This window comes from Elephantulus edwardii, unplaced genomic scaffold (assembly GCF_000299155.1).
Source record: "Elephantulus edwardii isolate Elephantulus edwardi_28Jun2011 unplaced genomic scaffold, EleEdw1.0 scaffold00110, whole genome shotgun sequence".
Lineage (NCBI taxonomy): Eukaryota > Metazoa > Chordata > Mammalia > Macroscelidea > Macroscelididae > Elephantulus > Elephantulus edwardii.
In genome coordinates this window covers 399,882-426,603 of record NW_006399860.1, presented here as the reverse complement: position 1 = coordinate 426,603, position 26,722 = coordinate 399,882, and the positions used below count along the sequence as shown (strand labels likewise).

The 26,722-nt window shown below is 49.2% G+C and overlaps 1 protein-coding gene across 1 annotated transcript in view; it reads left to right on the top strand.

Moving 5' to 3' along the window:
- The window catches only part of IGFN1 (immunoglobulin-like and fibronectin type III domain containing 1), a 48,280-nt gene extending 23,371 nt beyond the window's left edge, over positions 1 to 24,909 (top strand). Inside the window, exons 13-25 of the mRNA XM_006892109.1 lie at positions 681 to 2,525; positions 3,002 to 3,126; positions 4,642 to 4,783; positions 5,152 to 5,451; positions 5,990 to 6,289; positions 6,987 to 7,160; positions 8,200 to 8,328; positions 13,593 to 13,895; positions 14,891 to 14,979; positions 19,294 to 19,489; positions 21,364 to 21,663; positions 22,584 to 22,910; positions 24,812 to 24,909. Coding sequence (XP_006892171.1) covers positions 681 to 2,525; positions 3,002 to 3,126; positions 4,642 to 4,783; positions 5,152 to 5,451; positions 5,990 to 6,289; positions 6,987 to 7,160; positions 8,200 to 8,328; positions 13,593 to 13,895; positions 14,891 to 14,979; positions 19,294 to 19,489; positions 21,364 to 21,663; positions 22,584 to 22,910; positions 24,812 to 24,909 — 4,328 coding nt within the window. The remainder of the gene's footprint in view (positions 1 to 680; positions 2,526 to 3,001; positions 3,127 to 4,641; positions 4,784 to 5,151; positions 5,452 to 5,989; positions 6,290 to 6,986; positions 7,161 to 8,199; positions 8,329 to 13,592; positions 13,896 to 14,890; positions 14,980 to 19,293; positions 19,490 to 21,363; positions 21,664 to 22,583; positions 22,911 to 24,811) is intronic.
- The last annotated feature ends 1,813 nt before the right edge of the window (positions 24,910 to 26,722 follow it).

Here is a 26,722-nt window from a genome sequence, read left to right as displayed (position 1 = left end):
AGGAGAAATAGGGTCTGGTCAAGGTCTCAGTGGTAGAATCACTTCTGGGACACCTGGAGAAATGGAGTCTGAGGAAAGAGGTGGTCACAAGCACAGCTCAGGCATGTCTGGAAACAAAGATGGTTATGGTCTGGGGAGCAGTTTCAAGAACAATGCTGGTGGCCTTATTGGAGGGCCCACGGGTGCAGAAGGCCATTGGGATGCATCCAGAGGCCAAGGGGAAATGGGCCCTGGGGGTGGTGGCCGAGGGAGTCCTGGCACAGTGGGGTCTGTGGGTAGAGGTGGTGTAGGAGTCTCTGAGGCAGTGGAAACAGCTGGGAAGGGACATGTGGGAGCAGAAGCAGAGGGCTCTGGAAGAGTAAGGCCTTGGGATCAGGCTGGAGGTAGTGGGGTCTTCGGGACTCCAGGGGATCTGGTGTCTTTAGGAGAAAGAGCCTATGAAAATGGCTCTGGGGTCCCAGGAGCCTTGGAACCAGGGTCTTTGAGGGTAGGGGACAAGATAGGGCATGGAGATGGGAGTAGGGGCCCTGGACCCAGGACATCTGGGCCTGGGACTGGGCACTGGGATGACACGAGGTTCCCGGAGGCATTATCCTCTCACGATGGGCTTGGTTCTGAGGGCCGGAGGGCATATGGGTCTGGCAGTGTGCCAGGCTCTGGTGCTGGATCGGGAATTCCAGGATCTCAGGGAACTGGACACAGGACAGTTTATGGAGAAGGGTCAAAGGGCTTTGGGCCTGGGGGACTGGGATCAGAGGATGTGATTTTTGGGGATGGTTCAGGGGGCCTCAGAGGAAAGGAGCCAAGAGATGATGCAAGTTATAGGAATAGTGTTGGGGGTTTGGGGGAAATGGGGCCAGTGAGTGAGCTGGGATATAGGAAGGATTTGGGGGTTCTTGAGGGAACGGATTCTGGGGGAGAGGGAGATTACAAAGATAGTTTAGGGAGCTCTGGGCTCATTTTTTCACAGAGTGAGATGGATTGTAGGAAAGGCTTGGGAGACAATAAGGGGATGGGGCCAGGTGGTGAGGGAGGGTATAAGGGAGGCTCAGGAAGGTCTAGGGAAATGGGCCCAGTGGGTGGAAGGGGCTGCAGAGATGGCTCAGGGAAATTTGGGGAAGCAGATTCCGTAACTGGAATGGGCAACGAGAGTAGACCCGGAGGCCAAGAAACTATGGGACATGGGCCAGGCTATAGGGTCACATCAGAAGCATCTCCTAGCAGCACTAGTTCCAAGGACGGTGCAAAGAGAAGCCGTGGACCAGGGGTTGTAGATGGAGCTGGCCTTGGAGCAGCACACAGCAACAGCCTCAAGGGCCCAGGGCTCCTGGGGTCTCAGGGAGGGCCAGGGACTCTTTCAGATGGGCAGGGTGCCAGGAATGGTCTTGGGGGGTGTGAAACCCCAGAGACCCCTGACGCCTTGTGGGCTGTTGGTGCCATGGGGCAGGATGGCTCTAGAATCCCAGGGTGTCCCGCTGGTAGAGTGGTTCTAAGTGGGGAGCGTGGGTCTGCAGACCGAGCAGGGGACATGGGGTCTTCTGGGTCTTTTGCTGGTGGTCAGGGGCCAGCAGAGGGTGAGAACTGGTCAGGGACAGCTGCTTTACAGTCTGGTCACAAAGGGGACATTGGGAGAGCAGGCCCCAGGATGGCAGGCAGGGGTGGAACTGCTGGCCAGGGAGAATGGGCACCTCAGGGAGGTGGGGACTCAGAGTCCAGTGGCAGAGGGAAGGAAGCTGGCTGGGAGGGCTCAGAAGGGCCAGGCCAGGCTCTAGACAGCAGGTCTATGTCAAGAGAAGGGAGAATGTCAGTCTCGGGGGCTGCCCCACTTGGTGGGACCCATGGCCAGCCAGGGATTTCCAGTGGCCGGGCGGGCAGGCCTGGGCAGGGAGAGACTGGTAGACACCAAGGTCCATGGTCCTTGGAGAGCAAAGGTCTAGGTCTGGAGAACATGGATATCCTGGGCAAGGGGAATTCTGAGTGGGAGAGTGGCTTCAATTCAACTCAAAAATCTGGCAAATCAGGATCTAGGGGTTCTTGGGATGGCATGGGTGGGGTCAGTGACAGACGGGGCCCTGAAGACAGATTGGGGGGCTTCCAGGACTCGGACTTTCAGTTAAACAAAAGACAGAGAGGCAGAACTGGAGGCCTCAGGGAGCAGGGGTTCTTGGAGGGTGAGAATGGCAGGGCCCAAGGTTCCAGCACACAGAGGGAGTCTGAGAGGCCCGGGGTAGAATATGGTGGGCTAGACAAGGGATCTAGCTCATTCTGGGGCAGGCCTCAGTCAGGGGCTGACATTGGAGTAGCTAAGAGCAGGGGAGCAGATGAGGCCGGAGACCTGGGGCGATCACGTGGAGGTGAAAGCAGAGGGTGCCATGGGGAAGCTCAGGACTGGAAGACCCCTGGTCATCTGGGCAGCAGGAGAGGCGATGCAGGGGCAAGGGCAAAACTCCATGGCAAGGATGCCCCCGAAAGTCCTGGATCTGGATACAAGCCGGGGACCAGCAGCTTCTCCAAGCAGGCCCGAGGTAGGTATTTCTGAGCTGGGCTGTCTCCAGTGGGCGAGAGCCAAGGGGAGGTCTTTTGAACTCTGCGGTGCCTGAACTGGACCCGTTTCATCCTCTACATCAAGAGTTTGTCCCTGTCAGTGGCACTCATTTGGAGGGACCTCCTTTAAATTCAGGAAGCCGCCTCTTCCCCTTGTGTGGAGGGGACCAGGCTGCATGTGACTCAGAGATCCCCCATGCATGTCCCAGAGCTCCATCTCCAAAGCACCAGGGTCATTGCACTGCTCTTCTGTTTTCAACCACACAGCTGCCGTCTATGGGACCCAGGGAGCTCCATCCCCAGCCCCTCCTCTTTCCTCTATCACACACCTCAGATCTGGCCTGTGGGCGCTTACTGAGCCCATCTGGTGGGACTGTGCTGGCTACAGTCTGGGAGGCTGAGTTTTGGGGGGTATCCCTGTGTGTGTAACCCCGAGATGCCCCCTATGTTTCTCCAGGTCTCATGGGCCACTTCTCCCAGGGTCTGGCTGACACCGTAGCCCAGCAAGGGGAGGCTACCATTCTTTCTTGCACCCTCACCAGTGACCTGGGACCTGGAACCTGGTTTAAGGATGGAGTTAAGGTATTACCTCTCACACTTTCTCTTTACCAACCAGTTGTGGGATGGGGGGAGCAGATGGGAGCTAGAGAAGGAGAAGCTTTGTAAGGAAGATGTAAGTAAAATGAAGATTCATTTTACTAATGTGAAAATCTTGAAAAACGTAAGTAGCCCACAAATGTTATGCATTTTACAAAGAACTAGGTTCTTAGAAGGATGCACGTCACTTTACTCCTTCCTCGACAATGTTGTACCCTTCTCCAATCCAAAACACCTCTCTTTTTCCTCCCCTGACTGAACTCTGCCCCTCCCTCAGGTGCAAATGCCATCTTTTCATCCTAACTAGGTGAGGTCGCTCCTCACTCTGTGTGCCCGCTGTCCTCCACGGCAGCTGTCAGCACAGGAGGAAGTGCCACAGTGGTTCAGAGTGAGAAACTTGGCCTCGGCTGGGTCTGGCTTCAGATCTCAGCTTTGCTATGCATGAGTTCATGATCTTGGGCAAGTTGCTGTCCATTCCTGGTTCCTCACCTACACATGAGACTAATCATAGTACCTACCTCATGAGGTTGTTGTGGAAATTAAATGGGGTACAGTACTTGGCACCAGTAGCCAGGAAATTAAAAGGCACATTGCCATGGGGAAGTGTGCTGTTAGGGACCTCTCCAAAGTGCTGAAGAGCAATGGTGTCTCTCTGGAGACTAAGGTGCATTGATACAGGCCATGGTCTTCACAATCACTTGTTATGCATCAGAGAGTTGGACAATGACCAAAGAGGATAGAAGGAGAATTGATGCCTTTGAGCTGTGGTACTGGAGAAGAGTATTGAGAATACCATGGACTGGTAGGAAAACAAATAGATTCGTCCTGGAAAGGGTTAAACCGGGTGGCTCCTTGGAGGCAAGGATTCTGAGGCTCCGTCTAACATACTTTGGACATGTTGTGAGGAGAGACCGGTCCTTGGAGAAGGACATCATGCTTGGGAGGGTGGAGAGACAGCACAGGAGGGGAAGCCCTCTATGAGGTGGATTGATTCAGTGACTGGGATAATCGGGATGGGAGTGTCGGAGACAGTGCGATTGGCACAGGACAGAGCGGAGTTTAGGGCTGTTGTACATAGGGTCGCTATGAGTCGCAAGCGACTCGATGGCACATAACAACAACAACAACCACATGGAGAAAGGGTCTTATGTGGTCGAAAGAATTTGCTCTCAGCAACTAATCAGAAGCCAGGCGGTCAGAATCCACCCAGGAGTGAGGTGGGAGAAAGGCCTGGTGATCTGGTTGTGTCAGATTGGAGCCATTGCACATTTTACTGAGCAGTTCTACTCTGAAACGTGGGGTCACCATGAGTTACAATTGACTTAATGGTAATAGATTTGGTCTGTTTAGTTTTTTTAAATATGCCTTTGTAGAGAGCATTTGTACCTAATATGCACCGCATTCATGCAGGTGGTGTGATTCCAGCAGTCACATTGGTCAAGCTGGTCCTGGGAGTGAAGTGGGGTAGAGATGACTGACTATTCCTGTGACCCTTTCCAGCTCGCTGCCCAGGATGGAGTGATCTTTGAACAAGACGGGCTTGTGCACAGACTCGTCATCAAACATGTGGAGGCAGAGCAAGCCGGGAGGTACACGTTTGTAGCCGGCAACCAGCAGAGTGAGGCCACACTAACCGTCCACGGTGAGGCCCAGCCCTGCCCACCATCTCTTTGCACCAGGCAACGAGATGGCTATCCACTTATAAACACCTGGATTTGTTGCTAGTCTACAGCCAATGTTTAATCTCATTTTCAGTCTGAGAAGAACTCTGTAAATTTAAATACTCAGCCCACATTCTTCCTGTTCTGCCATCTAATTGCCGTCCTTGTCAGGAAGTTCATGGTGAAGTCTAATTCTGGTCCCTCCTGCTGCAGATGAAGCCCTTTCCCTTTGTTAGTGCTCACAAAGTCATCTCTCCTTTCACCCAAGCTTCCTACTCTGAATCCTCCTTCCCTTCATGCCCAGGGGGCCCAGCACTTTGCTCATCTTGTGCCCTTTTTTTCTCTCTAGACCCTCCTACCATTGCTCCGAGCGTGACAGAGAAGCTGAGAGAACCTCTGGTGGTCAAGGCTGGGAAGCCGGTGACAGTGAAGATTCCCTTCCAGAGCCACCTTCCCGTTCAAGCTGCCTGGAGGAAGGACGGGGTGGAAGTGCTGGGCGGCAGCAACAGAGGGGCCCAGGTGGCCCTGGGGGACGACTTCACTAGGCTGTGCCTCCCTAGCGCCAGCAGGAAGGACTGTGGCCAGTACAGTGTGACGCTGAGGAGTGCAGGAGGCTCTGTGCAGGCCGACCTCTCCCTGCAAGTCCTAGGTGCCCACCCCAGCCCTCTGCACCCTCCCTGCTCCAAGGGCAGGCCGAGGGGTGCTCTCTGGCTGGGATCCTCATCTAGATGCTGCCTAAGATCTCTTCCTCAGACTGGCTAGGATGAGACAGTTTAGTTGAGGGCTGGCTCCTCCTGGAAGGAGGAACTGGCTGCTTGCTGTTCTCCGAGCGTAAATGATCTGAGACCTAGGGGGGAATCTTGTGTGTGGGGTAGTCCTCAGTCTTGAGTGGAGCTGCAAGACAGGACTGCAGAGGCCAGAGTTCTGGGCAGGTGTCCTTGCCGGCCACTGAGTGGTGGGGCTGGCCTTGGGGTTGGTTCCAGGTCACCATCCTGGGGTGATTGTGGCATTAGGAGTGGAGACCAGGGACATCTGGTTGTCTGGACTTCTGGATTAGTCTCAAGACCTTCAGGCCAGGTTGCTTCCTAGCAGCTCATCCACTGTTGCGGGTGAGGGGGTGACTAACATTCTCCCCTTCCAGCTCCTTTGACCTCCCTTCTCTTTCTGATCCTTTCCTGGGACCCCAGACAAGCCCCAGCCCCCACAGGGCCCCCTGGAGGTGCAGGACGGCCATGGGACTGGTGTCTGCCTCCACTGGCGGCGCCCTCAGGATGACGGGGGCTGCGCCGTGCTACATTACGTGGTGGAGAGGCGGCAGGCTGGCCGAAGCACGTGGCTGAAGGTGGGCGAGCCCTCGGCAGACAGCACCACCTTCACGGACGCCCAGGTGGAGCAGGGCAGGAAGTACACGTTCCGCGTGCAGGCGGTGACCTCTGAGGGGGCTGGTGAGGCGCTGCAGTCAGAGGAGGTGCTGGTGGCTCCAGATGGTGAGAGGATAGGCTGCGCCTGGGTAGTGCCTGTGGTCCCCTCACTGTGCCCACAAGACCACAGCTTTCTCCTAAAGGCTGAGGGACACCAACCAGTGGCTGGGGTTCTTGAGGTCCTTCCAGGCATAACATGAACTGTTTTTAAGATCTAGAAGCCAGAGCACGAAGCAAGACTTAATGGAGTCTCCTCCCAGCTAGGGGAGTCCCTGGGTGGTTTGAACCTTTAACACTCCCTGCTACTAATAGGTTAGTGATTTGAATGAATTCTGAGGCTCCTTGGAAGAAAGCTCTACTAGATGTACTTTTAAAACAATGAGCCATTAAAAGCCTTTTGGAGCAAAGCTCTCCTCTGACACATATGGGGTCATCATGAGTTGAAAGTGATTCCGTGGCTGTTTCTTCCAGCTGTGGCTCTAGCAGTGGGGCAAGGACAGAAAGAACTTAACTCTATTGAGAGTCTTCTCTATCAGATGATCTAGACTGAAGCACTGTATCTGGAGACTCAAGCCTGAAGGGGAATCCTAGATTCTTAGACCACAGTGCCTTCCCTGCTTCTGTCATTTTAATCCCTCAACTGCTAGAATAGTGCCCTTGAACAGGTTGACCCTGTCCATCAGATGTACCCCCCCCCGAGACCTCCCCAGGAGTTCACACCTTCTCCTGCCTCTGACTGAGCACCCTCTCTCTCTGCCTCTAGCTTTCCCTGGCCCCCCTTCCACCCCAGCCATCATATCAGCCTCTAGCCAGGGCATTACACTGTCCTGGAAGGCACCTCAGGGTCCTGGCAGCGCCCACCTCTTGGGCTACCTGATTGAGAAGCGCAAGAAGGGGAGCAACACGTGGACAGCAGTGAACGACCAGCCTGTGTCAGGTGAGCATGCCCGGTGGCCTCACCCTGCTCGGCCCTGCCTCCTAAGGTCTTTTAGACCCCCTGGCAGCTTGGCAGTCCTTTGGCTTATCACACCAGATTATTTAATGGAGTGGTCCTCACCCCCTTGAGAACAGTTGGCAATGTCTGCAGATACTTCAGGTTGTCACAGCTGGGGGTGAGGTGGGTGGGTGGCATCTGGTATGAAGGGGCTAGGCATATTAAACTTCATACAATACACAGGACAGTACCACCTTCCACTCCAAATAAAAATTATCTACCCAAAACTGTCAGTAGTGTCAGTGCTGCAAAGCCTTGGCTCTAGGGGAAAGGCCCCACCTGAAAGCCAGAGGTGGATCTCTGAGCCCTCGCCATGAGAAGGGCAGTTCCCTTCTCTCTTTAGATCTGAATTTCCTCTGCTATAAGATGCAGAACAGTGTCCCCTACGTCATCAAGCAGTTTTCTAGGCAATGAACAGCTTTCTGTTGTCAGAAAGGACTTGGAGAAGCCTGAGTGCTGGGTAGACCACCCTTTGCTTTCAGTCTCAGAGCTCAGCACTCTTAGGAGCATACCCTGGCTGCAGGCCTGCCTGGGGCCCAGGTATGCAGAGGCGTGTGGAACAGGTGGTCAGCAGATCTGGCTTCTAGATGTGGCGATGCTGGGTGCTGCTTCAGAGCTGAGGCCTCTCAGGGCTCCAGTCTCCTCACCTCTGAGAGGAGAGAGTTAAACCAAGGGCACAGCAGGGTATTTTCTACTTCACTTGCTTGTGATTGTTTCATGTATGACAACATCTCTGAGACAGAGAATCAGAGAGGTTAAAACTTCTGCTCAAGGCCACCCAGCAAGTCGGTGAAAGAACGTGGCAGGTTCTGATACTCTGAAAACTACCCTGCTCGCCTTAGCCCTGAGTCACACCTGACTGACCAGGGGCCAGGAGTAGGAATGTGTTGGGGTCTCAGTCTTGGTCTCCTCCAGAAGGCAGACCCTCTTCACCGAGCTGGTCCTGTCAAGGTGGGACTCACTTAGGGTGGATTGTTCACAGAGAGGAAGTGGACGGTGATGGACTTGCGGCAGGGCTGTCAGTACGAGTTCCGGGTCACGGCTGTGGCTCCCTCAGGCCCTGGAGAGCCTGGGCCCCCATCGGATGCTGTCTTTGCTCGAGACCCCATGAGTAAGTGCCACACGATCCCGAGACTTGAGGTCACAGTGTGCATAGGATAGCCCTGAAGTCAGGTGGGAACAGACAAGACACCACAAGTCAGGGACAGTTCTTAAAGAAACAGGAGTTCTGGGAGGTCGGCCTTAAATGGCCTCTGGGACTAAACACATCTTAGAGGTCCAGGGAAAGGTTGATTACTGTTGATAGTGTTCTTATGTGTTACAGAGCAGAATTTTTCTAGAGTTTTTTTGGCTTCTACATTTTTTTTAATTTTTTAAAATAATTTTATTGAACATTTACAGAGAATTTGGATTTCCATTCAGTCATTGCTGTACTTCTCTACCCGCCCAGCCCTCTCCCCCTGCCCCCCAGTTCGCTCCCCTCTTTCAAAAGTAAAAGAAAGACTCCCTCCCTGGTACACAATCCCCCCATATCCCTCCCACCTCCCCAAGTACATTCCACTATGCAACCTTAATTGTGGACTCTTGTGATAACCTTAATACCCTATCATACATCGCTTTTAAATTATTCACTCCTTCATCTGTTTCAGTGCAGTATACACAATTTATCCAGTTTTTCTCAGTCTTACCTCCACCCTGATATCAGTCCCATTTTACAGCAGGGGCACCATGCAATATTTGTCCTTTTGCAACTGAGATATCTCACTCAGCATAATGTCCTCCAGGCTCACCATTTTGAATAATGTCACATGAGTTCCTTGTTTTTCAATGCAGCATAGTATTCCATTGTGTGAATATACCACAGCTTCTCTATCCATTCGTTTGTTGATGGGCACCTGGGTTGTTTCCAACTCCTTGCTATTGTGAACAGAGCTGCGATAAACATGGGTGTGCATTGGCTTTTACTTTTATGGAAGCCATTTGCCAGGCCTTTTCTTTTGTAGAGCTGCTGCACAGATTTGAACTGGCAACCTTTTGTTAGCCACGAGGTAGTTAACCACTGTGTCACCAGGGCCCGTCAGGGAGGCATACCAAGACAAATACATAAACAATAAAACAAAAGCCCACTACAAACGAGTCAATTTCAATACACGGCGAACCCCCATTTGGTTTCTAAGTCTGTAGTGCTACACACTACACCACCAGGGCTCCTCAAGGAAGGGCTACTGTTATGCAACATTGAGTTGAAACTGACCCATAGCTGACCCTCCAGCAGATTTTCAGAGGCATTTAATCACTGGGAAGAGATTGCCCATTTTTCTCCTTTAGAGCAACTGTCGAATTCAAAGTGTACCTTCAAAGTTGCAGCGCAGCTTCTTGCCACTAGGCCACCGGAGCTCCAGCTCTTAAACTGAAGCCAGACAGGCCCAGGGGTTGGCAAGAGGACTAGAAGACCCCCTTCCTCAGAACACTCACTTTCTCCTTGCCCCTTGGGCCCTCCTGTCTTAGTCTTATGACAAAGAGTCTTTATCATTCCTGGAGCCACAGAGAATCTCAGTCACCAGTTCTCTATCCAGCAAACATTCGCTCATTACCTACTAGCTGTTCAACGTCATGCCAGGAACTAGGTGTATAAGTCTGATCTGTGCCTTGAGAAATTTATGGTCCAGACCAGCATTTTCCTGCCTGTGATCGCAAGACCACTGAGGTACCAAGAGATGCCAGGAGATAGTCTGACAACAATAAGAAGTAAGATCTGTCTTTACAGATGCTTCTCACCTGTAGCCTAGGATGTGTCCAAAGCCAGCTACAAGGAAATTGGTCTAATTTTGTTCAACCCAAATGTCCCAAACTTGATTAACCCAAACCAACTGCCCTGGAGTCAGTTTGACTCTGTTCCATAGCTGCGCTCTACTGGGTTTCTGACACTGTATGGGAGGAGACTCTGGTATTTCCCCTGAATAGCAGCTGGTAGATGTGAATCATTTGGCCTCTTTGATTAGAGGACACATTAAAAAAAAAAAAAGCCAAAACCAAACAACCCAGAAAAACAGAAGCCCCCTTTAATAGGTCCGTTCTAACATATCAAAGCGTACAGCTTGAAAAGTCTTGCCCTACAGATCTCTATAGACTGTCTTCGACCCTTCTGACCCAGTGCTAGTCACCGACAGGGCCAAGTGCTCTTAACACTAGCTGGACTGGCCAAGTAAAGACCTGGGGAGCATCTCTATTCCCCTCAGATCCTGCGTACAATGTTGGTATGCAGGGTGTTTGAATGACCCCGACAAGAATAGGCCACTCTACAATACTCCTGTGCAAATGGCATCTAAGGGTGACTCTGGGAGCAAGGGTGTATAGTGAAGAGGTGGAGAGGAAGGCTGGTCTGGGCATCTTATTTCTTGCAAGTGGACCAAACCTCTCCATGTTATTGTTAACCTCCCTTTTGCCAGTATTGGGAATGGAGAGACAAGTAGGATAATCAGTGCTGAGAGGGACCAGTTCTTGAAGAAGAAGATCATGCTTGGAAGGGTGGAGGGTCAGCTCAGGAGAGGGAGCCCCTGGATGAGGTGGATTGACATAGTGACTGTGGAGATGGTGCAGGTGTGTCGGAGACAGTGAGACTGGCTCAGGCTAGGATAAAGTTCATAGTTACTGTTCATAGGGTCTCTGGATCCTAGTCAACTCGATGGCATATAACAAGAGGTAGGCAAAGATGTCTCAGAAGACAGACCTGTTATCCACATCCCCCAACTCACAGCCTTTAAAACGCTAAGGACAATTCTACTCTGCAGACATGGATTGGCCATGAGATGGAATTTACTTGATGTCAACTAATAAGATACAGCTACACCAATAACTATACTTCTTAAACCTTTGTCACCCAGGATCCCGAAGCTTGTTAGAAATGCAGGATGCCTCACCAGCTCTACTGAATCAGAATCTGTGTTTTTAACAAAATCTCTAGGTGATCTGGACATAGATGAATTCTATCGTGGACCAGGGACACATAGTGCTCATCTATGTTATCTGCCTCTGGAGCTTACTGGGAATCTTCTGTCCCACTTTTAGTGCATGCTGCCATTTGGTGGTGGCCTGTATAATTGTGTGCCTCTGGGAAAAATGAGTCTCATTCTACAACCCCAGCAATAGAGTTTCCTCAGGATGTTTGTGTACCACAGAGATGGTGAGGATAACACAGAATAGGACAGGCTTCAGATCTGTTGTTTATAGTTATGAGTCATGCTCGACTCTATGGTATCTAATAATAATTATATAAAAGGTAACTCTGCACACCTATGTTTATTGCTGCATGATACACAATAGCAAGGAAATTGAAGCAATCCAAGCAAGCCTAGCAATAAAGAAATGGATAGAAAAACTATGGGGCATCTGCACAATGGAATACTACACAGCACTGAAAAACAAACAGTAAAACACTACACAACATGATGGAGCCTTGGAACATTATGCTAAGTTAAATATCTCAGTTACAAAAGGATAAATACTGCACAACACCATTGTTATTAAATAGGACAGACATGGGAGGTTGGGGAGGGAATGGGGAAAGAGTGGATAATGAACACTGCATTAGAACAGATGAGAGGAAGAACTGTCTGAAAGGAATATATGATTATGCATTATATGTATGAGAACCATCTGGAACAAGGGGTGCATTGTGACGTGGGCTGAGGAAGGGGGATGATGGAGTAGAGAAAATGTGCAACAATGAATAAATAAAAGAGAAACAAAACAAAAGGGAACTCTGGTGGATTAGTGGTAAATAATTGCACTGTCAACCGAAAAGTACGTGGTTCAAATTTCCACATGTTCCATAGAAGGAGGATGGGTAATTTCCTCCCAAGTTGTTTAAAAGCCTCTGTAAACCCACTGAAGGGTCAGCCATGAGTCAGTTCCAACTCAATGGCACACAACTACAATTGTATCAAAATTACCAAAATAGATTCCCCCCCCCCAAAATGCTTTCTGTTACTGAAAACATATAATTCCAACAAAAAACTTCAAAGCTGAAAACCATTCAGTCTTGAGTGGGTTGAAGTTTGAGAAGTACCATCCTAGGCAGCATTTCTCATACTTGGTAGCATTTTCAAAAACACTTCAGGAGCTCTTAAAAATCCCGATGCCTAGGTCATTTCCTCAGAACAAGTAGAATCTCTGCAGTGGGGTTTGTTGTTATTGTTGTTGTTAGACGCCATCGAGTTGAGTACAACTCACAGTGACCTTGTGAACAACAGACTTAAACCCTGTCTTATCCTGTGCCATCCTCATCATATCTGACACACTCAAGCCCATTGCTGCTGTCACTATGTCTATCTATCTTGTTGGAGGTCTTCTTCTCTTTTGCAAACATAATGCTCCTTTCCAAGGAATAGCCTTTCCTAGTAACATGTCTGAAGTATGAGAGATGAGGCTTTGCCATCTTTGTCTCCAAGGAGCACTCTGGCTGGACTTTGTCTAAGACGTAACTGCTCTTTTGGCAGTCCATGGGATATTTAGTCATTTACTCTGACACCACAGCTCAAAGGCATCTAGGCGTCATCATTTTTTAAAACTTCCCTGAGGATTCCAATACACAGGTTTGGGAACCAGAGTCTAGATCGCTCTTCAATTTTCAAGTCCTTCAGCACACATCATACCCTTTGCTCGTTCCGGAATCCTGTGGGAGGTAGGATTACACAGTACTGTTCCCATTGCAAAGGTGAAGAATATGCAGCAGTCTGGATCAAATGCCTAAAAGGAATCTTGCCTAGAAACTTAAGAGTTTAGAATAAAAAATATAAAGAATTCTAATATTCAAAGATCTTGGTCCCTAAGAAATATTCAACTAAAGAACTGATTTCAGGAATTGGGAAAAGGGAGGTGAGGAAGTAGAGTTTCTGGGTGACATAGATGCTTAACTACTGTCCAAAAGGTTAAGCACTTGATTACTATTGAAAGGTTGGCAGTTTGAACCCATGCTGAGGTTATTTGGTAGAAAGGCCTGTCTACCTGTATCTAAAAGGTCATAGCCCTGAAAACCCTATGGAGCTGTTCTGCTCCGCACACATGGGGTTACCATTAGTTAACAGAATCAACTCAGCGTTAACTAATAGCCGCCAGTGGGGTCAGGGGAGGGGTCAGGTCCTGTTGGCAGTTTGTCCAGTGAGTGGAGTGAGTTGGAGGAAGCTTGCTGGAGGGGATGATCTGGGATTTGTGTGCATGATGGGATGGAAAATAGGATAGAGTAAAGCATCGATCCCAGATGTGCTTCAAGAAAGTCTAGAGACAGAATTCCTAGATGGTAGAGGTCCCCAGACTTCCCCAAGGAAGGAGAGTGAATGATAGTGCCCCCTTGACATTCTCATGGTGTTCGGCCAGGTCCCCCTGGGCCCGTGCGGGATCTCCAGGTGACAGACACGTCAAACACCAGCTTTACCCTGAGCTGGGCCTCACCGGATACCCAGGATGCGGATGAAGCCTTGGGGTATGTGGTGGAGCTGTGTGGTTCAGATAGTCTCCAGTGGAGCCCATGCCACGTGGGCACCTTGGCTGTCACCACCTACACAGTCAAGGGGCTTCGACCTCAAGAGGGCTACTTCGTGCGGGTGACGGCTGTTAACGACGGGGGACGTGGCCAGCCCACTGCACTGGACATGTTAGTGCAAGCTATTCCTGCTTCTGGTGAGTGCTGCCCCCTTTGCAGAGCCCCAAGCGCTGCAGACCCTTCCTGAGTGTATCTGTAATTTGCTGAGCCAGGACCCCCGCTCTTCAGTTTAGTATTGTTTCTTGAGCACCTACTATGCTGGAGGCACTGGGCTGCGTAAGCCTGCTCAGAAATGTTTTCCATTTACAACTAATAATAACAACCCAACATGATGAATATTTTTAGTCCAAATTTACCATGTGGCAGAGGCAGGATCTAGATCAGGGGCTTTTGGCCCCTAAGTTGGTTTTCTTTCCAGGATTTTTTACTGCTTTCCAAGCACGGCCTCAGAAGGCTCAAGTGCTATTTAGCTTTCACAGTTCACGCTCAAGGTAGAGCAAGCCTCACCTTTCCTGTTATGGGAAGGTGGATGATATTTTCCCTTGGGCTTTGATCCAGAAGCAGCTGACCCGCTTTTGATCCAAGCTGACACTGGCCATGGCGCTCACCCTACTTGTCACTGTTAAAATAAGAAGGACATAATGGAGTAAAAAGCACAGGACACTAAGGGGCTAGTGTTGCAGAATCTTGTCATGGTCCTGTCCCTAACTCTAACTCTAACTCTAACTCTAACTCTAACTCTAACTCTAACAACTCTAACTCTAACTCTAACTCTAACTCTAACTCTAACTCTCTAACTCTAACTTTCTAAATCTAAGTCTAACTCTGTGATCCCTGACAAGTCACTCTGAACAGTTTCCTTATCTGCAAAGCCCAGGATATTAATACCTGCAAAACCCAGATACTTTTTCACTATTTGCCTCTGCTCCAGCCTAGTCCTACCCCTCTCCCTTCCCCACTAGCGTCTCCCCACCGGCTCCTGACACTCCCCCTCAGGATCCTCCTCCCCAGCACCCTCCTCAACTCCTTTTGCAGCCTCCAATCCCTATCAGGGTCTGAAGCATCAACTGACTGCCCCCTGGGACTGGGGTCAGCTGCAGAGGGAGGTGACAAGCCATCTTGTTTATTTCAGTCTGTCCCAAGTTCCTTATGGACTCCAGCATGAAGGACTCGCTGACAGTCAGAGCTGGGGACTTGGTTCGTGTGCCTGTCTCCTTTGAGGTGAGTATACCTAGGAGTTCATGAGGAGAGGGAGGGAGGAAGTGGCCAAGGGAACAGGCTCAGCCCAGCAGTTCTCCCTCCATCTCCAAATCAGCAACCTGGACTTTGCTAGAAATTAAACCAGATGTAACCTTGAGGGCCTTCCTTGAAGGCAAGATGTTCACCTGACCACTGAGAGACCACATCACTGTGTGTTTAAAGATCCCATTAGAGGTGCGTGCTATGCTACACTTCCAAAGTCTAGTATTCCAACATGCCCTGGTGGCCTAGTAGGTTGGGCTGTGAAAGGAAAGGTGAAGAGTTTGACTCCACCAGAGTTTCTCCCTGGGAGAAGGATGAGCCATGTGCTCCTGCTAAGACTGGAAACTTGATAGAGGTTGTCATGAGCCAGACTGGACTTGATGGTGGTGGATTTGGATTTAGCTCTGAAGAATTGATTCCACAACAGGGTTTTGGAACCCTGGTGACAAGGCCTGGCTGTGCAGTGGTTAAAAGGATCAGCTGCCAACCAAAATGCTAGGCAGTTTGAACTCAACAGCTGCTCTTTGAGAGAATGATGTAGCTGTGTGTTCTGGAAAGATTTACGGCCTGGGAAACTGTGTGGGACAGCGTTCCTCTATCCGATAGGGACGATATAAGTCAGAAAGAGCTCAGAGGTCATGGGAATGGGAGGGGTGGATAAAGAGCTTGGTGGTACAGTGATTAAGCACTTAACTGCTGACCAGAAGATTGGCAGTTTGAACTCACCAGCCACTCTGCAGGAGAAAGTGGAGTCTTCTGCCTCTGTAAAGCTTAGAGCCTTCGCTTTGTTTGGGGGGTCTTCATCTCTGCCCTGCAGGGCCGCAATTAGAATCAACACCACAGCAGGGGATTGGATTTTTTACTAGTGTGAGTGAGTAATCCGCTTTGACTCCGACACAGGTTTTGTGCAAGCATATAACCTACATCTGATGCACAGTGATCCCCAGCCAATACACCCGACTGTGGACTGAGCAGGGCAGTGTGTTGGTCATAGGCACACACTCCTGCATTCACATTCTGCTTTGCTTTGGGCCGCTATCTCCATCTTTGCATTGCAGCATCTTCATCTATCAAATGAGGGTAAAAGTGAGCATAAAGGCATTCATAGGTAGAGACATAAACAGCACATGGCAATTTTGTTGTTATTATTATTATTAAGTATAATGTTATTATATTCATTATTATTAAAGTGATGATACTCTTCTATTGTTATTATTATTAAAATTAGGGTATTCAGTGCCCATCAGTGGATGAATGAATAAACAAACCATGGTCCATACACATGATAGAACACTGCAACATTAAAGAATCCTTGGAAAGACTCACCATTTGGATGAACTTTCGTGATGTTCTGCTGAGTGAAATATGCTAATCCCCAAAAGACAAGTATTGCATGAATCCACTATTATAAAAAATCAGCAAAGAGATTACACACAGAAAGACAGTCTTTGTTGGTGACCAGGAATGGGAGGGGAACGAAGTCACTAACAAGGGAATAGACACGTATTAAGTTGAGTGAAGGGAAATTCACTGTAAAGAGGTAAAGAGGTCATCACACAGTATCCTTAAAGGGAAGATAAGGTGAGAAGCACAAGGGTTACAGACAGCAAAGGCAAATACTATAACATACCCCATCTTGTATTATCAGGAATAGAAAACGTTTATCTACATGGGGATAGGTGGTAGACAGGCAGAAGGAGCAGGCATGGGGAGCCAAAAGAGGCTACACTCACAACCTTAAGCCAGTCGTGGACAGTGCCTGTACATATAGATTTGTGTGTGCTGCAAATATGTCCATTTGTACCAAAGAGCAAATTGGGCAGAGTTATGTAAACTTAGCCCTCATTTAACACTTTGAGGGAAAGAATCACTAGGTCTAGAGACTCAGCATCACGTATACAGGGGACACCGGCATCCTACTTTGCTATCAACTAGGATCTTAAAACGTTTAGAGGGGCCATCTCAGATGCAACTCTTGGTCTCCCCAACTCTGGATCATAAAAAAAAAGAGTGAAGAAAAGACACATAGAAACAATTAGTTAAAAAACCTGGCCTGTCCTTCAAATTCAGTCCTCAGTGACTTTAGAAGAACTAGACGGTGCCCAGCTGCCACTGCCAACTACGCCGAATAGAGGGCCTTGGACAGAGCAGGAGAAAAATAGGGAACAAAACCCAAAGTCGTCAAAAAAACCCCAAATCTCACAAGTTTGATAGATCCTGGGGGAGCCTCTGAAACGATATCTCCACTAACTCATTGCCATTGGCTAGGAACCTTTCATATTTGATCCCTCTGTTGGGTTTCCACTCTGGTGGCCTAGTAGTAAGAAGCTGCATTGCAATCACGAAGGCATGTGGTTCGAATCCACCAGCTGCTCCACAGGAGAAAGATGGGCAATTTCCTCCTGCGATTAACTGCCTCTGAAAACAAGCCAGAGGTTCAGCTGTGGGTGTGTTCTGACTAGATAGTACACAACAACAACAGTGGGTTTCTGAGATAGTAAATTGTGAGGAAGGAGACGTCTCCTCTTTCTTCCAACTAGCTGCAGGTGGATTCCAACTTCTAGAGAAGTGTAGTCTTTGGCCTAGCAGTGTAACTGCTTATGGACTAAGGCTCTAGTACCCTATTCTGAAACTTACAGCCTAGAAAGGAACTTACGGCATGGCTTAGCAATTGTTGCTGCAGTTGCTACGTGCCATCAAATTGCCTGTGACTCATAGCGACCCTATGTACAATGTTTCTAAACCTTGCCATATCCTGTGCCAGTCTCACTGGCTCCTACATACCTAATCCCATTGTCCCCTTTACTGCGCCAATCTATCTTTTGCGGGTTCTTCCTCTCCTGTACTGTCATTCCACCCTTCCTAGTATGATGTCCTTCTCCAAGGACTGGTCCATCCTGGCCATGTGCCCAAAGTATGTGTGATAGAGCTTCAAAATCCTTGCCTCTAAGCAGAAACTTGGTTTTGCCCTCTGCAAGACAGACCTATTTGTTCTCCTGGTTATTTATGGTATGTTCAATACTCTTCTCCAGCACCACAGCTCAAAGGCATCAGTTATTCTTCTGTTATTCTTAGTCAATGCCCAGCTGTCGGATGTACAGCAAGTAATTGCAAAGAAGATGGCCTATATCAGGCGCACCTTAGTCTCTAGACTGATGCCATTCCTCTTTAGCACTTTGGAGAGGTCCCTGAGAGCAGACTTTCCCAATGCAATTAGCCTTTGAATTTCCTGGCTGCTGGTGCCAAGAGCGATGATTATGGAGCCAATAGACAAGCTTATACCATGAACAGTACCACCAGGGAGATTCATAGTCCTTAGAACAATCACCCACACAAGCTCACAAGGGCAGCCTTTGAGCTCAGGAGGCAGGAAAGAAGAATGAAGGGAAATGAGGAACCCAGAGAGGAAGTGGAAAGAACTCCGTTACAATGTAGAGATTACCATCAACATCACGGAACAAAACGTGTGTGAAATGTTGATTGGAGAATCAACCTTCCCTGTAAACTTTAAATCCCAAGAAAAAGTTTAACAAATAATAATAAAATTATACTCACCACCATCATCTGTGTAAGGAAATTCATACATGGTGGAGCTAGATTCAAGCCAGCTAGCTCTAACTCTGCATTCTTGGCCATTAGATCATAATACTGACGATGACAGCAATGACAGTTGTATTTAACACACTGTGTTGTGTGTTGTGCTAGGCCTTGCTCTTCACTTTCCATCTATTAACTCCTTCTGAACGGTTCCATGAGGCATCATTAGCTTCCCCTAGACTCATGCTGTCTGGTCAGTGCTGAGGGCCACACAGGGAGGGCAGCACAATCATCAGGCAGCTGGACATACGTCTTCACCCTGCCCAGGGTGGCCACTATTCTAAGGCCACCATAATGTCCCTTCCAGACTATTGCAGAGTTTTTCTAAATCTTCCTCCTTTTGGTCTTGGGCACAGGGTAATAATGCTTCTGTTCCAAACCCTCTTCATTCCTAGCCAGTTCCCACTGGAGCCCAGGTCTAATTATGTTTTCCTGTTCAAACGCATTGCTTACAGATCCCAATCTAGATGCTGGTATGGCTGTGGCCTACCCCTCTTTCACTCTCCTCTCCCATCTACTGCCAACCCCACATGTCTTCACCACCTCTTCCAGGCCCAGTCCCACCTCTGCGGTTTTGCCTGGACTCATTTCTCTTCCCAGGATGCCCTCTATGCCACCTCTCCCCTAGACGCGACTTGAACACCATCACTTCCCTGCAGCTTCTCCTCTCAATTTTTCCTTCCTCTTTCCCCCCAGGCAGCACCCATGCCTAAAGTGACCTGGCTGAAGAACGGCTTACCTTTGCCCACAAGAAATGTGACCACCACCAAAGATGGCCTCACCCAGCTTCTGATTCCCATGGCTAGCCTCTCAGACAGTGGCCACTACACTGTGGTGCTGAGGAACCTTCATGGGAAGGAGGCCACTTACAGCTTCCTCATTAAGGTGGCAGGTGAGGCCGGCTTGGGTTAGGGCTCTCAAAGTGGACTGGCCATTTGCTAAGGCGTGGAAGTTTGCATCTGGTTGGATTGTCTCAGCTGATGTACTAGGCCTGAGTATGCCAAGTGGCAGCACATCAGCCCTTACTATGTGACTGAAGGTTGAAAGAAGGCTGGAAGAGGGGCTCTGAGGGGACTGTATTATCATGTCGCAGGACCTTATGTTGTTGTTGTTGTTATGTGCTGTTGAGTTGCCTGCGACTCATAGCAACCCTAAGTACAATAGCCCTAAATCCTGCTCTATCCTGAGACAATCTTGTTGTCTCCAACACCCATACTCCCATTACCCCAGTGATGGAATCAATCCATCTCTTCCAGGGTCTTCCCCTCTTGCACTGTCCCTCTACCCTCCCAAGCATGATGTCCTTCTTCAAGGACCGGTCCCTCCTTGCAACAGGTCCAAAGTATGTCAGACAAAGCTTCAGAATCCTTGCCTCCAAGGACCAGCCTGGCTTCACCCTCTCCAGGACAAACCTGTTTGTTCTCCTAGCAGTCCATGGTATATACAACACTCTTCTCCAGCACCACAGCTCAAGGCATCAATTCTCCTTCTATCATCCCTAGTCATTATAGGCAGCAAATTAAGCCAGCCTCCCTCACTGACCACAACTAGTCTTCCTTTTGTGTGATTGTGGAAGCAAAGGCAGCCATCAATTGTCTTAGTTCCTTAGTGCTCATAACAAGTGGGGAATTTTAAAAACTAAAATAAAAAACCCCAACCTTAACCTCATTGTTGTCAAATCAGAGCCGACTCCTACCTGACCCTCCAGTGGGTTTTTTAGTGGCTGTCTACTGCATAGGAGGAGATCCCGTGTCTTTCTCCTTCAGAGCCTTGGGTGGATTTGAACCACTAGAGAGTTGCCACCTTTGGGTGAGCATCACAGTATCACCGGAGATCCCTAGGGTGACTTTAGAGAACAGGAACTTACTTTCTTCTACATAAAGAATTCACAAGTCTGCACTCAGACTTGGAGGAGACTCCTCTGTGTCAGCGGCTAGTAGCTGCCAACAAGCTTGTAGCTGCATCTCTGTCATAAGAAGCCTTCCTCTCCTCTCTCTGTCTGCACACCCATTCTGCTCTTTTGAGAATTCATAAGCGACTCGATTTACAGCCCACTAATTAACACAACAAAGAAGACCCTATTTCCAAACAGGATCATCTTCACAGGTATAAAGACACAATTCCGTCTATAATGCTGCTTTAAATCGCTGGAGAGGCCCCACAGGAAGCATTGCCTGTGGTCCTCGTCTGAGATAAAGGGTACCTTTCAGGAGCTGACACCCCCACATGGTCCCTGACCTCCAAGAATTTCAGGATATTCAGAAATGGTGGCACAAAATGATAAGTGAGGCTCTGCAACTTGATTTAGGAAAATTCTTACCTTATAAAAAAACCTAAAAATCAACACAAAAAAACCCATGACACTGCTCTATCCATTTTGTTTAAAAACTAATTCAACTTACTTTGAGGCAATACCCAGCTCATAGCTTCCCCCTCCAGAGTTTTCCAAGGCTGTACATCCAAATGGAGGAGACGAATCACCCTTCTCCCTGGGAACTGCTGGTGGATTTGAATCTCTAGAAAGGTGCCACATTGGGATTAGCAGTGCAACTCCTATAGACTAAAGCCACAAGAGCTCCTTTCAAAAATGAAAATTATTTAAAATGATGACTTTTGGGGGAAGATATTTCCCACCCCATAGAAGTAACTGTCCACCCCTGAGGACCTTAGAAGACTGGGCAGGTCCCAGCAGAAACCCTTGAACATTTTCCAGGTTCCTTTCTGGCTCCCTCCCCCTAATGCAGACTTCCTCTGCCTCTTCTGCAGCGTTTCCTCGAGCTCCGGGGCCCATCCGCCTGCAGGAGAACGTGCCCGGCACTGTGACGGCCGAGTGGGATCCCTCCCCGGATGAGGCAGGGGCCGTCCCGCTGCACTACACGGTGTCCACGCGCTCCTCTGTGCACGGGGCCTGGACGGAGGTGGCTGACCGCGTCCACACCAACCACTTCACCCTCCTGGGCGTCCTCCCTGGCCAGGAGTACCATTTCCGGGTGGTGGCCAAGAACGAGCTGGGAGCCAGCATCCCCTCAGACACCAGCGAGCCCTGGTCCATCCCGCGGCAGCGAGGTGAATCGCCCTCCAGCCTCACTGGCCGTGTGCTCTTTGGTGCCCACGGTGGACCCCGGGCGGGTGCACAGTGGGTGGGAGTAAAGGGGTAGCAATGACAGAGATGGTGGGAGCACTTCTCAATGCACAGCAAGAGTAGGTCTGCTAGAGTGTGTGAGACCCTGAGATGCCCTTGGGGTACATGATTAAGGTCAATGACCTGGCCATTTGTTCCTTAGGTAAGTGGTCGCTGGATGCCAACGAGCTGATTCTGACTCCGGTGGCCCCCTCATCACAGAGTAGAACTTCCCATTGGGTTCACTAAGCTGTCATCTTTATGGGAGCAGATCTCAGATCTTTTTCCTGAGGAACAGCTGGCGGGGTGGGGGGTGGGGGGTTTGAACTGTTAGCCATTCAAAAGATTTCCTTTAGAAAGAGTCTCTTTCAGATTATAAAGTAGAATGGATTCTATTTTCCTCCTAAAATAGAAATAAAACTGCATAGGTGTTACTACAAAAATGTCTAGACAATTTACACCTAGATGTTAAGGGTGGTGATTTATGTTGTACATGGTGGAGAAGCTGGTAGCTTTGAACAGCTTACCTTCAGGTTGGCAGTGCAGCTCCATACCATTAGGCTACCAGAGCTCCCTATTGTGGTTGATTTTTTTATTCTCTCTTCTTTGATTCTATGTATGTTCTAAGTTGTCCAAATGAATGTGAATTAAATTGTGTGGATTTTTAAAAAATAACCCATCAAAGTATTTTAAGAAATGGATAAAAAAAAATAAATCGACCCTTGAATATCAGATTTGCAGGTAAAATGTGACAGGAAGTCCGCCACCTCCCCCAGGTGACACAGCTGATCTCTTCCTCCCCTCGGGCTGTAGCTGAGCTTTCCTGGTTCTCTGACCCTGTGATCATTTCCAACTCTCACCACAGACAGGTTCACGGTGAAGGCTCCAAGCTACCGGGAGCCCGACTTAAGCCAGAAGCCCCGCTTCCTGGTGGGCCTGCGGACCCACCTGCTGCCCGAGGGCTGCGAATGCTGCATGAGCTGTGCTGTTCAGGGCTCTCCCAGACCTCACGTCAGCTGGTTCAAGAACGGCCAGAGCCTGGAAGGAAACCCTGCAGTGTACAGCACCAACGTGCTAGGCGTGTGCTCCCTCGTCATCCCTCGCGTGTCCCTGAAGGACAGTGGCCTGTACAAGGCTGTGGCTGAGAACAAGCTGGGTCAGGCGGTCAGCACAGCGACCCTCACTGTCACAGGTAAAGGTGGTGGCGCCGGCAGGGGCCAAGCTGGTAGAGAAGGGTGAGAGGAAGAGCCCGAGGAACAGTGGCTACTGCTGGCCTTCAAGTAGTCCCTTTAAGGGACCCGGTCCCCTTAGAGTGATTAGGTCGGGGTCAGGGGACTAGGATTCTAGATCTGTCACTACATAAACACTATACAATGTAGCCTGGACTTCACTGGTCTTTTCCTGTCCTCGGTGTCCCCATCTGTAAAATGGGGTAGTTGGATCTGCTCAGTGATGAGCAACTCTTGGCTCAAGAGGCCACATACTGCCCACCTAAGCTTCCCAGGATGGCCTTACCACGAATGCGGTCAAGAGGAACACTAAGAGACTTCTTGTATGTTGCTCCTTCAGAAACATGTTTAACTACCATTTAGCGTCTATCAGTGTACAGTAGTTCTCCTATTATTAGGCTCTTTTTCAGTACAGCAGATAACTGGTGCCAGTAAGAATACTACTTTCTCCTTATAGTGTTTAAAACATACAACTGAATAGCAAGCGAGGGGTGGGGGGAATGTAACTCCTAGACATTTTCAGTCTTTCGGAATTGACCTTGGTGCATAAATGACCCTTTGGAACCAAGTGACCAGGATCTTTGTGGCATCTCATGGCCTTAAGAAGTCAATGCCCAGGTGCTGCTGCATGTGCAGACATCTGGTGAGAGCTTGGGGGTGGTTACTGTTGAAGAGGGGCTGAAGTTCACAGAGCGCATGATAGCTGTGGACTTGAGCCCATGAGCCCTGCCAGCTGAGCCCATGCTATTTCACCATCACCATGTAGCAGGGGTGGGAGCTCTTTCTAACCCACTGAAATAACCTGGTCTCTTGTCTTGCAGAATCCAGCTCTTAGCCTGGCCTCACCCTGGGATGGCCCTGCTTGACCCCGAGACCATGGGATAGACAACAGATCCCAAAGCCTCATTCCTGACACCGATATGGGCATAGGAAGTAAGCACAAAGGGATTGGAGGTGCTCAGACCCTACGGAGATGGGCATGAGGGACTTCTAGGGAGAACTGGACAAAAGGAAGGAAAAGAAGGGAGCATTCCGCTCCGGATGCCAAGTTAAGTCCCTGAATTGAGTGACAGCAAGCTTGCCTCATGTCACCAGTTGGATACCCTTTTCTCTACTTCAAGAGCCAGTGAGGACTTTTCTGCAGGGTGGAGGCCAACAGCTTGTTTTCCTAGATGGAGAAATAAAGGGACTCTCTTGGCCTGTGGTGACCACAGGAAGGCAAGAAGGAGGGAGGGAAGAGGACCTGGGTGAGAATTGGGGCATCAGACACATGTGTTTGTGGGAACCAGGGGTGCTTTTTGAACCTTTCCTCATTAAAACATCGGGTGAGTAGGGACAGACTGTTTGCAAATTAATTGAAATTGGTGGGTCAGAGGGAAGATTTCCAATGCAAAGCTTGTCTGTTGGGTTCCACTTGTGAGGATGGATGGGTTCTGAATCATTGGAAGATGAGACTCTTAATCGGGCTCTTCTAAATGCAGCCAATACTGAGGGCAGGAAGGCTGAGGAGGGCTGGAGGGGCTGTGGGGCAGAGAAGCCAATGCTCTCAGTTCTCTTCTGTCTGATCCAGATTCTGTGAGCTGCCAGGCTAGTAACCTCTGTGAGCGCTATGTGTGTGCAGAACACTGAACCAAGGTTTGCCAAAGATTCTCATATGCCTGTCTTCCCCGGAGCCAGGAGAGGTCTGGGTTCAGGAGAAATCCTAGTTCTGTAGTCTGTAGAAGCTGTAGTCTGTGGCCACCTGTCAGTGTAGACGTGAGATCATCAAATGCATGAGCATTTTGACTCACACAAGCCCTGGAGGGGTCCTCACCTCCTCCACACCCTGACTGTCCCTCCCACAGCCAGATAACTCCCCTTCCAGTGAAGAAGCTGTGTGTCATCATGCCCCCACCCTGCTCCAACCACTCTGACTGCTCTGTGTCTCATCCCCAAGCCACGGACCACTGGAGCGAGACGTGAGCCCCAGCCTTTTCAGTCTCCCAGCGTTTATCCTAGTGTTCTTAGAGCCAGAAGAGAGGAGGGAGCCTGGGAGAGACCGGGCTCCACCCTCCCCAAGAAAATAAGCTCAGAGGCCCTGCTGGTCACTCAGGGACGCAGAATGCTATCTGTTCTTCACTCCCTGTACTCAGATCTAGGCTTCTGCTTTCCCAGGCTGCTCTGCACTCAGGTTGCAAGCCATGTGCAGGGCATAGGGGTACGGCACTCAGTAAGCAAAGATGGGCAATCTCTTCCTGGTCAATTCGTGTTGTATGTCAAGTATCACTCATAGTGACCCTATGAACAACAGATCAGAAGTTCTCCTATCCTGTGCCATCCTCATTATCTCTGACACATTTGAGCCCATTGCTGCAGACACTGAGTCAATCCATCTCATTGATGGTCTTCCTCTCTTTCACCAATCCTCCACCTTTCCAAGCATGATGCCACTTTCCAAGGAAAGCCCTTCCTAACAGCATGTACAAAGTTACGTGAGACAAAGCCTTGATACCCTTGCCTCCAGGGAACACACTGGCCACACTTCCTCTAACACATAAACTGTTCTTTCGGCAGTCATGCAATAGTAATTATTCTCCTCCAATATCACAACTCAAAGGCATTCCTTTTTTCTGTCACCCTCACTCATTATCCAGCTCTCAGATGCACAGCCAGCTTTTGAAAAGACCATGGCCTGAATCAGATTCACTTTAGTCTTTAAATGGACATCATTGCTTTGCAGTATTTTGGAGAAATCCCTGACAGAAGAATTTCCCAAAATTGTTTGATTTCTTGACTAAACCTACTGGAAGGACAACTATGAGTCAGTTCCAAAAAAAGATAACCTTGAATCTCTGAGTTTGAAGCATGCATTTACTTGTGAACAATCTTATATGACGTGAAAAACATTCACTACAGATATTGAGTAAGTACCTGCACACTCATGCTTATCTTGTTTCCCGGGTAACCCGAGGGTGGTTGGTAGGAAGTGCAAGTAGCATATGAGGACGGCTCAAGATGGGTATCAGACAGTGATTACACAGTCATTTCTGAGTTGTCTGCTAAAATAGTCCAAGAATGGACGGAACACTCGGTTTCTGTCACTCCAGCCCCCATTGTCAGAGCCTGCTAAAGAACATTTTCTTGGAGATTTCTTTTGCCATCTCTAATAGTTTGTTTGTGTTCTGAGGTGTTGGGTTCCCCTCCCTACCCGAATGTCCTCTGGTCCTTCCATATAAGGCAAAACAGGGGCCCTGGGAACAGACATGATACTCTCAGAAAGAGAAGCAGGTCTAAAATCACAGCCTATATGGGCGGTTCTTACAAGCTGCAGGCTCCTGGAGGTGGAGAGGGTGAGACCTCCACTGTGATGTTATAAAGAGGAAGAAGATGAGGTTTACTCAGAGACTGAGACCCAATGCTCATGGCCTGCCTGGCCGTGGTCATGTGACCAAGTTCTGGTGAATGGAGCACGGATACAGAGAATGTGTGTAACTTTCAAGTCTGCCCCCTAACAAATCCTGAGCAAACATCCATGCTTTTCTCTGTCTTCATCTACCAGATGAATGTAAAGAATCTCTCCCCTAAAATATAATGGAGCTAGTTGAGAACTCATAATAGCTCAGCCATTTCACTTTAAACTGTGACTTGGGAAGTGAGCCTTGTTTTAGGCAAGGCTCCCTGATGGTACAATTTTTGCTCAGCTGACAGCTGAAATGTTGTACCTTCAAGTCTAATCCATGGTAGGAGCAAGAAAAGAGCTGGGGTCCTGCTTCTGTAGAGATTACAACCAAGAACT